Source organism: Chlamydotis macqueenii, chromosome 5 (genome assembly GCF_036417535.1).
Source record: "Chlamydotis macqueenii isolate bChlMac1 chromosome 5, bChlMac1.mat, whole genome shotgun sequence".
Classification (NCBI taxonomy): Eukaryota; Metazoa; Chordata; class Aves; order Otidiformes; family Otididae; genus Chlamydotis; species Chlamydotis macqueenii.
Window position 1 is genome coordinate 11,539,642 of NC_141560.1, and position 12,751 is coordinate 11,552,392.

Below are 12,751 nucleotides of genomic sequence, written 5' to 3' on the forward strand. Positions count from 1 at the left end.
AAACAGTTGGCAGAACCAGCACAAGTTTGTTCATTTTTAGTATTTTTTGATACGCAGATTTTGGAAGGAGGGTGTAACATGAAAAATATTCTTTAACTATCTCTGATTTTGGAGATGAGAAATATCTTATCAGCCTTCAGTGGTTATCCCACATGCCTGCAGCCTCACTAGAGGCTGCTTACTTACACATCTACAAGACAACAGCAAATTATAATGACTAAAATGCAAAAAACACACACGGGAAAAGGCAACAGGAAAGATGAAAGTTTAGAACCAAGTCAGTCAGTGCTTTCATAGCTGTTTTGCAGACAGAAATGCTTCTTTGTTTAGTTTCAAAGCCTTACACAAAACAAAAGCTGCTGCCTGAAGCCACTATGCCACATAATCAAAGGGAGAAAGGTTCAAACTCACCTAAGTAACATTTTAAACAAAAATTTTACCCTCACCTTGAGCCCTCAAATCTCCCGTTCCTCTCATATTCAGTTGGGAGCCTCATTGAAAAGAATGCAGAAGCAAAAGGAAGTGGGAAAGAGAAGACAAATCTTACACTACAATATACAATATATGAGTAGCTGCTAAAAGATACTGCAATCATACCAAAGGTGTGTTAAAATACAGAGCAACAAAGATGTAAAGAACATTGTGGGTTAGACCAAATTCAGAATATAACATCGCCAAACTAAATGGAAGTCTATAAACTACAGTTTTTAAAAAGACCGTAACTAATTTTTACAATGTATGTTTATATACATTAATACTGTAGAATACAATGAATAAAGTTGAACTTCTAAAAGCAGAAAATGTTAAGCTAAAGTCACAAACTGTATTGAAGTTACTCTGTTTTGAAGTATCTCCTAAAGGAGAAGAAACTCCAATTATTTTTAGGCTAATTATACTTTCAAGTTTTATCAGGTAATACAATACACATTTGAAAAACTACCCTATTTACAGGTAAGTTTGGTCACCCTGTGTGTTTGCATGCACATCAAATTTGAGGTTTTAGGCGTTTAAACAATACTATATACCTTAAAACAGAAGAACAAGAGGCATATACATTTTAGCAGAGATTTAGAGGTAAATCCAAGATTTATCAAGCTGTGGTAAGTCCATCCTACTAATTCCCACACTGACACACCTTCAGCATCTGAGCACACTTAAGCTTTGTCTTCTTGTATTGAGTAAAGCTGCATTGTGGATCACTACAATTTTTCAAAAGCCCAGTATCAAGTAGAATTAAGAAGGGAAATCACCTTCCTCTACCTTCCCATTATTGCAGTACCGTGGCCCTACATCTCAGTGTTAATTCTGCTTGCAGGGAAGCTATCTTTATAAGGCTCTTAGCAAACCTACTCTAAGCTAGTACATGGCTTCACTGAATAACATAAATTATTAAAGCAGTTTGGTTGACAGGTGTCTAGGGATAGGAATGTAAGACAATAAGCTTATTTTCTGATGCACAGCGGTATTTATATCAGACTGTGGGTTGTTACAAGGCTTAATTTCCTCATTTCCTTTCTTTTGAGGGTTGCAGTGAGGGGAACAGGCTTGCAAGAGGACTCTGCAGTCCCTGTCACAGGGGAACAGAAGCGCTGTGGGCATGGTGAGGAGCACGTGGCAGCACCTGCTGTATAGGCCACGGAGCCTGCTCCTTGCTCAAAACTCACACTGCCATCACAACAGAAATCCAGTTAAGAACGTGGTACATCACTCAGCTATGAGCTGTTCATCACGATGTCTGATCAGAACCCTGCTCTCTCAGGTGCTGCACAGCACATGGCAAACTGAAGCCTCTGGTAGGAAATATTTCCACTGACTCACGAAAAGCTGTTCCAAGCAACAAGGACAAGGAAGATAAGAAGAAAACAACTGGCAAGTCCTCAACTAATTTTAGTGCTTCAAAGTATGTTTTTAATAGCAGTCATTTTCATCATAGCACAATTTTATATACAATTGTTAAAATTTAACATTCTGAAAAAAAGGGGGGAAAATTGCTTTCCCCAGTAACACAGGAAGGCGACTGACTCAGAGGCTGTAGCCCTCCTGATTTCTCAACTACCTGAGTGCAATGAACACTTGATGTCAGACTTCTGAGACCCACGTTAAAGAGTTTAAAACATCAACAGCACTGATGATCATTATAGTAGGCAGATTTTACTACTTTACTAGGCAGATTTTTATTTAGGCTACTTTGCTATGGTGGACGTAGGAGAAGGTGGAGAAAGATTTACAAGGCCTACATATACAGTCCATCAACTCATCCTTCACAACAATTCTGTAGGACTGAGATGGGGTAGGTGGAAGCGGGGGGAACCGTCACATGTACCAACTGAACAAATCCACATCTTTCAGATGATCTGGGAAAGGCTTGTTTTACCAGGCAAAGCAAGTAACAAATCTGAAGATACTTCTCAACTGAAAAATTGAGAGCATTTGAACTTTAAAGAGCCTACCGTGTTCTTACAAAGCAGCAGACAACATCTTTGTCAAGATTTAAACTTGCTAAAGGTTGCAGAAAATGGGAGCATAACCAGCCTTCCCAACAATGAACAGTCTTACTGCTACTGGAATCTGTCCAGAAACGTCTGGGAGGGAAAAGCCCTAATGATGTTCTCAGACCCTTTTTAGGTTGAAATTAAGCCAAATTGTTCTGTTTCTAAACCACAGTAGTCTACATCTAAGAAAGGTAATTATTTACAAAATACCTGCCACTTTGAAATAATGAAGGCTCTTTCTCTCAGAAAACTCCTTACTTTGTTTAGTTTTTCCATGCATCAGTGTTCCATTTATTTAGCACCAGGAATTGCATTCAGTGACATGCACCCTGAAATAAGAACCATCATGCCAAGCTCCAGAAGGCTGTGCCAGTCTCTCCAGAAGCTCCTTCCTTCACGAAGGACATGGTCAGGGTCCAACTCTACATCCCAGCACTGGTGCTTTGGGAACAGTCACTTACTGTAGTGCCAGTATTGTTTCGGTGGGTCTGCAAGTCAGATGCAGCCCTGAGGCCTCCCCACTGCTAATACAATCTTCCCTTCTGCGGGAACCACAAAATGCTGGTTTATGTTCTAAATTTTCTGCTTTTGCTTGTATTTTTACATAATTAATTTTTTGGACCAATACACTCCTTGGTCTTGAGAATGGAACAAATATATAGGAAAGCTATGTTCTCATTCGTCATGCAATGCCTACACACTATCTCCTTTATGGTTTGAGAAAAGCTGTCAAACATAAGAATGTTTCCATACATCTGTCCTGAGTTATGTGGTCTTTTCTGTTCTTTACATCTTTGTACACTCTGCGTTAAAAACCCAAACACAAAGAAAACTGTCTAAAGAGATACGGAAAACCAGTAAAAAGCGCAAGATGCTAAAATAAGATCAGTTTATGGAAATGGAGAAAAGATGCTGCAATAAAATTCAGAACATTGAAAGTGGTTTTTTGTCAGAAAAAAAGTTAGACTTCCACAATATGCAGATTGGCAAGGACAGTGTATGGTACAAGAGGGAGATATATTTTTTTTATACCTCTGTGTACCAAGTACAATATCAGAACTCAGTAGTTTAAAGAGGAGGGACTGATCACCAATTTTGTTCAGCTCCCTAGAATGATGCCGCAGTACTGCATGTACACGCTATTGGCTTACAGCAGTTTTTGCAGTACCAAAGACAGTGAATTTAGGTAAGATTCATAGCATATAAGGCAAGAAGAAACTGCCAAAAGCCCCAGCGTTTTCAGTTTAATTTTGTACCTACACTATGCACACTTAAAACATAATTTTAAAAGCACAGTCTAGTCCTGTGTAGGTGGTGTAAGACTTTCCAAATCTCTTATTCAAAAGACATTCACAGAACCCGCAGCAGCTTATTTCCACAATAGTCAGACTCCTGGCCTTGAGTTAAAGGAAAATTTTAAAGCGTAATTTTAAAATTTATGTTTTAAGCCTGAAATTTGAACAGTAATCTTCTAGTTTAAAACTGTACTCATATTAGCATTTTTCATCTTTTTTTCAGAGCAACAAACTTATATGCACCCAGTGCTGGAGGTTGCACAGATCACAATCCTTTGTTTTACAAGGAATGTTGACTCCAGGGAGATGAAAGCTCTGTCTTACAGAGTGGTATGCACCACACAGCTCATGATGCACATTGGGTTAAAACTATCACCGCTGCTCAGTTTCATTTATATACTGTGTTGGATGATTTCTTTCCCTAACAGTTGGTGCATGTTCCTTTTCTCAAGTCAGCTGTGACAATGGCAGGCAAGCCAACCAATGGCAGTTCTAAACATAGTCATGTTTGGAAGAGCCCCGGTTATTATTACTGTGGCATGGAATCTACTCATTTAATCAGAGGAGTACCTTTAGACTCAGACTGTACATAATAAACCCCAATTTGAGCAGTATTTTATATATCTCAGGTCTCCCTAATCTAAGTATTTCCTTGAAATGGTCTGACAAACTTCAAATTACAGTCACATGCATAGCCTTGCATTTTGAAGGTTAAAACAGGTATCTGTTTTTTGGCCCCATCTCCCTATTTTTGACCAGTAGTTGGAAACTGAAACTACCACCCTTTAAGAAGCTCCTAGACATGATATAACTAAACAGAGTACTACAAAATTCTACTGGAAAATTTACCTGTGGCTCAAAATTGTATAACCAATCCTTATGAGTTATAATGGACTAACAAGATATATAGTGCCTTGATTAATTCACAAATTGTAAAACTAAATTCAATCTTTTGCGCTTGAAATGTGAATCAGGCTACTGAGCTTTTCCCTTTTGTTAATAAATTTGCATAGATGTTGTGCTTTGTGTTTATAAGTGCTCTATTTGCACTTCAGCTGCAATTCACTTCAGCAAATGCATCCCATTTTAAAATAAATACACAGCCATTGCATCTGCATTCAATCTTCCATTCAAAACTGTTAGACTGCGTTGAGTTTGCTTCCTGTTCTATCAACTGCAGGCAACACTTCAATTTGATTTTAATAAAGTATCATAAAACAAAGAAAGAATGTAAATTTAGCATCACTTACCTTTATTTGCTTGTAACCTTATGTTTTGTTTAAACTTTCATCATTGTTATCAAACACCTCATTCTTCAAACATAAGCATGCTAAGTGTATTAGTACAGAGAACAGAATTACTTTGGTACTACCAACTCTATCAAAGAAAGAAGAATTCACAAGGCATGCTTAGCATCTTTGTTATACAAGTGCCACAGATTCTTAAGTATCATCATGAGTTAATGGATTTATTCTAGGCTTTCCTCTTAAGAAAGAATTTAGTTCTCAGCAGAAAGTTTAGTTTTCAGAAAACCAAGGCTAGAAAGCCAAATCTGTTGTTAATCGCAGGAGCCACTTTTTTTAAAATATAAATAAATCCTACCTTTTGATAAACCTGAATGACATGTTTCTAAAAGAAATTAAGCCAAAATAATAATTAACAAAAAGTTTTGTACAAAATAAATTGAAAAAGCCATTTAGAGTGAAACATGCAAAAAGACCTCATTTAAAACGCACAATGAAATTATACTTCAATACATTCTGAGATTAGGCAGATGATTTAGAGTCTGAAGAGTCAAACTATTAGCATTGCTACTTCCAAACTTAAGTTTTCTAGGAAATATGCCACCAGTACTTATTATAAATTAAAATACATACTGGTGTCAAAACACTTTAAAATTAATAATCTGCAAGGTCAAATAAAAATATGTTTGGATTTTCTTCATTTATTTCAAATAGAAAGCAAAAATCAGCAACTCTACTACAATTAGATCTTGAGTATCTTCGGAGTTAGGTTTCTTCCTTCCTTCGTAACATTAGGTCAGCTGTGTTGTGCCAGAAACTGCCTTAATTATTCAGTTAATTTAGTGGCAGAAGCTGTAACAATTGTCTACACCAAAACATAATTACGTTAATAACCAAAATGATTCTGATCCCTCCTAGAGAATGCCAGAATAAATTAACAGGTTTTAAGGTTTTAAAAATTTTATTAGACATAACCGTGTCCTTTGATGGGACTATCCATCTCCTTACTGGTTTGTGCAGCACCCAGTATAACAGAGCCCCAGCCATAAGAGGTCGTCCAAGTGCAAACTTAACTATCTGCAACAGCGCTATTGTGTTACAGCCGTACGTTACTTAATCAAGTCCAGATGGAATTTAAACTATTGTCAAGAGTAGTGGGGAAAAACTTTCTGAAGAAAACCACAGTGCACTGCAAAAGTTGAAACCTGAAGGTAATGACAGAAGTTTGAACGCTGCCTAAACAACTGAGACACACACAATGCTAAATAGCATGTTCCAGCAGCACAAGTGAAAAGCTTGCATGTTCACAGTTTGAGCATCCACATTTGGAATGTCAGATGGAAAATTAAGTAAGCATATTACAAACAAAAGTACAGAAAGAAAGATGTGCCAGAAGGATGTCTTTGATTAAGACTTCATTTGACAAAAAGCAGATGACTTAATTCTTTTTAAAAAATTTAAATTAATCTTGTTCTCTCTCTCAAGAGAAAAAGAAGCAAAAAAAAAAAAACAACCAAAACCAAACAAACAAAACAAGGAAGTGTTAGCTGGCAGAGAGCTGAGCAGGGTAAAACATTTACCAAAGGCTAGGCTGTCACGTTCTTGTTTTTCACAGAAATGACTTCTACATTTTTAAAGAAATTCACTCTCTAAATTGAAATCAGACAGTTGTGAAAAACTGGAGTTCAGCTAAGTATTATTTTGTAGGATTAGGAGAAGAGGATGCTGAGAAGGAGGCATGTATAGTCACAAAACAGATAGGAAGAAAATGGCTTGGTGCTGATGTGATATAAGCCTAGAATAAAAGCAAGCAGGCCAAGATCAGAATGATATATTTAAAAAAAAATCATATTATGAGGAGGTAACAAAAGCATGAAGATTATCTTAAAGCAAAGATAAACAAACCCTCACTTCTACAAACACAAGCTGTGGATATCAGAGTGGTCTGAAGTATGTGGTATGTGAACTGACAGGTTTTAAACATAGAAAGAAAAATAGGTGGCTTTCAGTTTTAGGGTTCTTAGAATCACAGAATCATTACGGTTGGAAAAGACCTCCAAGATCAAGTCCAAACATCAACCCAACAACACCATACCTACTAAACCATATCCTGAAATGCTATGTCTACACATTTTTTTAACACCTCCAGGGTTGGTGACTCCACTTCCCTGGGCAGCCTGCTCCAGTGCCTGATCACTCCTTCAGTAAAGAAGTTTTTCCTAATATCCAACCTAAACCTGCCCTGACACAACTTGAGGCCATTTCCTCTCGTCCTATTGCTAGTTATTTGGGAGAAGAGACCAACATTCACCTCCCTACAACCTCCTTTCAGGCAGCTGTAGAGAGCAATGAGGTCTCTCATCAGCCTCCTCTTCTCCAGACTAAATTCCAGTTCCCTCAGCCACTCCTCATAAGACTTGTTCTCTAGACCCTTCACCAGTTTCGTTACCCTTCTCTGGACACGGTTTGTAGGAAGTAATTTAAAATCACAGCTGGATTTGAAACTAGAAGTCAAATTAGAATAAAAGCTGTTAGCGCAGCAACAATACCTGCTTAAGCTAGACCAATACACCTTCATGCCAAACCCAGAATCTGTACATGAACTAAAGGTCAAAAGAGGAGGAAGGTTTTTTTCAAGGTTTGACCAGACTCCTGCGTAGACTGAAAGCACAGTATTGCCATTATTTTAATATGACCTATGCTAGCACCACTACCAGAAGAAGCTTTTGTCTCCTTCCGCTACCCTGTCACCTGCAATATTTCTATTCACACGTTGCCAGTAAGATTATTCCAGAAATACTGATAGCCTAAGTAACTGAGAGATGCAACCTGAGCTTCTAAGCTACATTAAATATGAAGACCGGGATCCTTGTTTATGCTGTCTCCTGACAGACCATGCAGTCAGAGCGAGCAGCTCGTGAACAGAACTGAAATGTTTCAGTTCTGCAGCATTTGTACCTCAGACATGAGGATGAAGAGCACAGAAGAAACAGCATAGACCAAGCTGTCTCACTTTTTATCCCACTTGATTCAACTGCTAAAAACGAATGGCTTCTGTAACCAAAAAGAACTATGAAAAAATCATAAGCCAGTGCATTTCAAGTTGGAGAAATTGTTAAGTCATTAATTAGAGAATGCGGACAAAAGCCTAAGCAATGAACTACTAGCTATGTCTGCTACTTGATAAAAAGGAAATGCTGCACCACCATTTTAAGAGGCTTACCTTCTTGTTAGTTTTGAAGTTAGTTTACTAAATAGATTAGTGGAACCCCTGGTTCGAGTCTGTGAGAGTGGTGTCGCTTCATGGGACAGACTGGGGGAGGCTGGCGGTCCGTTGTAGGTAGCAGTACGTCGCTCTCTGAGCTGGCCGTGGAAAGTGCTCCGACTAGCTGTTCCTCTGGGGAAACGAATACGGTCAGGTGTGGTTGCACTGCTAATGCTGTGAGTTGAAGCAACAGGAGTTCTTTGATCGGGAATAGTGCTAGAGCAAAAAACAAACAGACAAAAACAATGCTAGAACTTTTTTACGTAACTATGGTCCTGCAGGAAACACAAAACACTACATTCTACAGTAAAGCATAAGCAGACACTTTTATGTAGGCCAGAGTTGGAAATATCAACATTATTACAGCACTGTATGGAATCAAAACTTGTAAGAAGTTAGGATTAAAAGGCTGTCGAAACAGAAACCTACATAGGCAGAAAAATGCAACAGGAGTATCCTGGAAAAGACCAGATAAACCAGGCATACAATGTTTCACTGAGAAGACTGATAAAAGAATAGATGAGTAAAGTTTCCTCCCAGGAAAGAGAAGCAACAGGTAACTTTAGTGTCTCTCCATCCACATTCTATAGATATATCTTTCAAAATCTTGCTAATTTTAAAAGGATCCTACACAAAATTCTCTATAAGCAAACCACTCCAAGTAGTGAAGTCCTTCAGGATACACAGTTAAAGTCTCCCACAAACTCTGACAATAGGGAATGTCCAATACTCCTAACACTAGGAAAAAAATTAAGGTTCATTATTGCAGGATTATGTCACAGACAGCCTGACACACCACAAGACAAATGTAAACAAGACTAAAAAAAAAGAATAAATGAGGAAACACACATCTTGTGGGCAATATATACTAGAACAATCTAGGACTAAAATTCCACAGCACAAAGTTAAGAAGCAGTGGGTATAAGTTAGTTTCACAACGATTTCAGGTTCTTACATAGGCCTGAAGTTATCTGCGCCACTGTCTATTGGAGGCAACATCATCTTCGTGTGCACAGAGGCTGACATGGACATCGACTTCTGATGTCGCAGCCGAACACTGGAGAAGGATGTAGTACAAACTGAAGCAGGGCTAGCTGCGTAAGCGAACATTTCTGTCAGGCTGTGAGGGGGTTTGGGTTCAGGCAGAGGCAGAAAGAAGAGCATGATGGACCAACAACAAACTACTGCATAGGAAAAAAAAAACAACAAACTTTTCCTTCTATTAACTGATTTATCAAAGAACACAAAGTCTTAACAGCTCTCTTCTATGTAAACAGCAGTAACTACCCTATGCTCCCCTTAATAGGCACCCTTACTGTAGCACTTGATATCTACGGAGTGATCATTCTCTTACCATTAGCACCAATTTCCGCTGATACCCTCCTTGACGCACAGAACCTGAATAACCCGGTGTTTGTGCCAAAGCACCAGTATAAAGCACTGATGTAACTCGTATTAGTCTTAATATTAAAAAACACATTAAAAACCACCAACTGCACTTTCCAGAAGGCTGATGATAGCTCCATTACTGCAGTAAAATGCTTTGTTTTCAGAATGCATCCATGTTAGAAGAAATCGATGTAAGTTGGGCAAGCTGTCAAATCTTGATCTACAACTGAGGGACTTCACAGGCACACTCAAAACCAACAGTATCATGATCTTTAACAAGTTCAGAGAGGCCCAAACAAAACGGTTACTATCAATCAACCTGTACATGTAGGAGGAAATCAATAATGTGCTTGGTGTTCTCTGAAGGAAGAGATAGAACTGTTGAAGAGCATCTCATATTGCTTGGCCACAAACTTTAAATCCTCCAAATTACCATTCAGGCTTTGGTCTACAGTGCTATCTTAGCAGAATGGCCAGTAAGCTGCCAGCTGTATAATATGTTAGAATAGGAGCATGAAATCTTGTTCTTTCTTTGGGCCAAAACACTCTTTGTAGCCTCCACGTTATCTAGCAATGATAAGGATGGGAGAAAAATGAGAGGCCACAAGACGTACTGGGCCTTTCAGACTACATCTTAAGTTTGCTTTAAAAGTAGGGCAACTGTAATTCAGAAATATTGGTCAAGGTTAATAAGTCAAGTTATTATCAGTAGCATTTTCATGACACTGCATGTTCACTTCCAAGTTACTTCATTGTTACCCATACTGAAATTCAACTCCTGTTACCTCATTTTGGTATGCCAGACTTTGGAGAAGAATGCTAGTCCAGCTCCCAAAGCACTAGTAGAAAACACCTCACAGCTCAGAAATCAGAACTGCTGGCTGAAACTGTGAGCAAAATCTACTTCTTTTTGTTTTGTTGTGAACTTCTCAGAATCTAAAAAACTTAATCAGTCATGCATTCTCCTTATGATGCTGAATCCAGCAGAATGCCAACTACAACCACTACTACAACAAAGCCTGTAACTCAGCCCAGGTTTTACATTATCCCAGGTTATTAAGAAATTGTAGGGAAATGAACATTCATCTCAAAAGCAATACCTCTAACTCAAGTAATCCCTAAATAACTGGTCACTAGTCTCTTAAGCACTTCTAGCTCCTTTCCTCTCAATTTGTTGCAAAAGATAAAAGTTTTACAACACATTAGACTCAATTTTTATTTAGTCACTACTTCCAAAGATGTGATAGCTAAAGGTGTCAATAAGGTACCAGAGCACATATTAAAGCATTTGTATCTCTTCCTCTGAAGCTCTGCTAGAAGTAAGCTTCCCTGGATTACTAGCCTGGCAACGCAGAAACAGCAAGCTAACATTCACCAGTTAGTGCCAAGGCTTATTAAAAATCTGAGGCTGCTGTAAATCATTTATACTACAAATGATTTAAAGCAATTGCCTATCATTATGAAAAGTGTTTTATGAATCCTCAAGTGCCTTATTTAATGCTCAAGCTTTGGAGGAAAGCCAACAGAGTAATCTCCAGCACAGTGCCTGTGTCAGCCACACAATGTGTTAAAGTAGGGATGCGAGACTTAAAAATCCTCTGCTTCTACCAGTCTGGCACGAGGTCTTCAAGACTACTTTCTCCAACATCAACCAGCTATCGATTCTTCAAAGTGTCCATACTTTCAGAAATAGTGCCTTCTCAGAATTCAATGTGCAAGATAAAAACAGAACAAGCAACATTTTAACACTTTCTCTACAGAAGGAATAGAGACTTTAAACGTGCACATCTTGCCTTTTAAGGCAAGTCTCCAAAGTTTGCACTGGGTGACAGTCAGTACGACTGGCTATGGAAAAATCAAAAGTCCCATCTGTAACAAGTAATTTATAGTGATTATTCCTGCCTTTAACATCTGCCACCAATAGACACTTCAAAAACACAGAAAACATTTTAAACAAAACCTTGGATTTATATAAAGCCTAGGTTCTACTTCAGATCTTGCTTCACAGAAAAACCACTACAAGTTTCTAAAGTTACTTTCTGCCAAGTTGAGAGCACAGTAATATCAGAGATATTACAGAAATACCCGAAGGCAAGCAGAATTCATTCTGAAGAGTCAGTCCCATCAATAGCCATTTTTATTTAGCCTGCATTTAAGGTCCCTGCATTTCATGTGACCAGTCAAGCCTTTGCCCAGTTACAGCAACAAAATACATTCAGATAAATTCTGAATTCTGTGCCAAATCACACTAATTCTGAAACTGTGCCAAAATAAATGTGCAGTTTAGTGCTGAAGCGTTTCAGACAATGAGAAGTCTCCAATTGTAAAACAACTAGCAATGCATTCTTCAGTATCTTTTCAACCCTCTCTATAAAGAGTAACGAAAGTAATAAAAAACACACAATAAGAGATTTTTTTTTTCTAACAGTGAAAATATAAATATGCAGACATTTCAAATTACCCCAATAGAGCTAAAGTTTGCAGGATATGCAAATGATGTTTGGATACAATAAAAGGTAAATTACATAAGGATAATCAATTATGGATATAAACCAGAATTAACATAGCTGTCAAGTACTACTCAATGTTAACTTTGAGCTTAATGCCCACATATGACAAATCAGAAAGACAGTAGTGTGCTAAGAAACCAAAAAGCAGGGGGAGGGGGGCACGGGGGGGGGGGGGGGGGGCACGGGGACGACGACGACTGCTCCTTAGGAGTATAAAGTTACTCCTAAATAAATGGGACAGCCGAATCTCAAGCATTCCTAATAAACAATATCTAATAACTTTAAAAAACATCATAAAGAAATAGCAGACAAGTTATTGCAAAGATATTAGTTAAAGAGGAACAAAAGTGTTATTACACCAAGAAATCAAGTCATCAAATCTGATAAAAAACTATTTTGGACAGAAAGATTCATTTTTCAGAGAGTTTGAAAGGAAAAAAGCTATTAACATATCAGATCATAGAAAGGATGGTGAGCTTTCGTCTAAATAAACTTGGTAACATTAACGAGGACCATTAACCAACGAAGGCTGAGACAGACACACTAAGAGACAATA

At 38.1% G+C, this 12,751-nt stretch overlaps 1 protein-coding gene across 17 annotated transcripts in view; it reads right to left on the minus strand.

Annotated features, from left to right (window-relative positions):
- MARK3 (microtubule affinity regulating kinase 3) overlaps positions 1-12,751 on the minus strand; it is a 65,931-nt gene that overhangs the window by 4,257 nt on the left and 48,923 nt on the right. For 5 of the 17 annotated variants that reach the window (XM_086749148.1, XM_086749155.1, XM_086749150.1 and 2 more), the window contains 4 exons: positions 9,252-9,416; positions 8,255-8,512; positions 5,390-5,416; positions 447-491 (listed from right to left, as the gene is read on the minus strand). In XM_086749148.1, coding sequence (XP_086605274.1) covers positions 447-491; positions 5,390-5,416; positions 8,255-8,512; positions 9,252-9,416 — 495 coding nt within the window. The remainder of the gene's footprint in view (positions 1-446; positions 492-5,389; positions 5,417-8,254; positions 8,513-9,251; positions 9,417-12,751) is intronic. The other 12 variants (XM_086749154.1, XM_086749157.1, XM_086749156.1 and 9 more) reach the window with 8 other exon arrangements.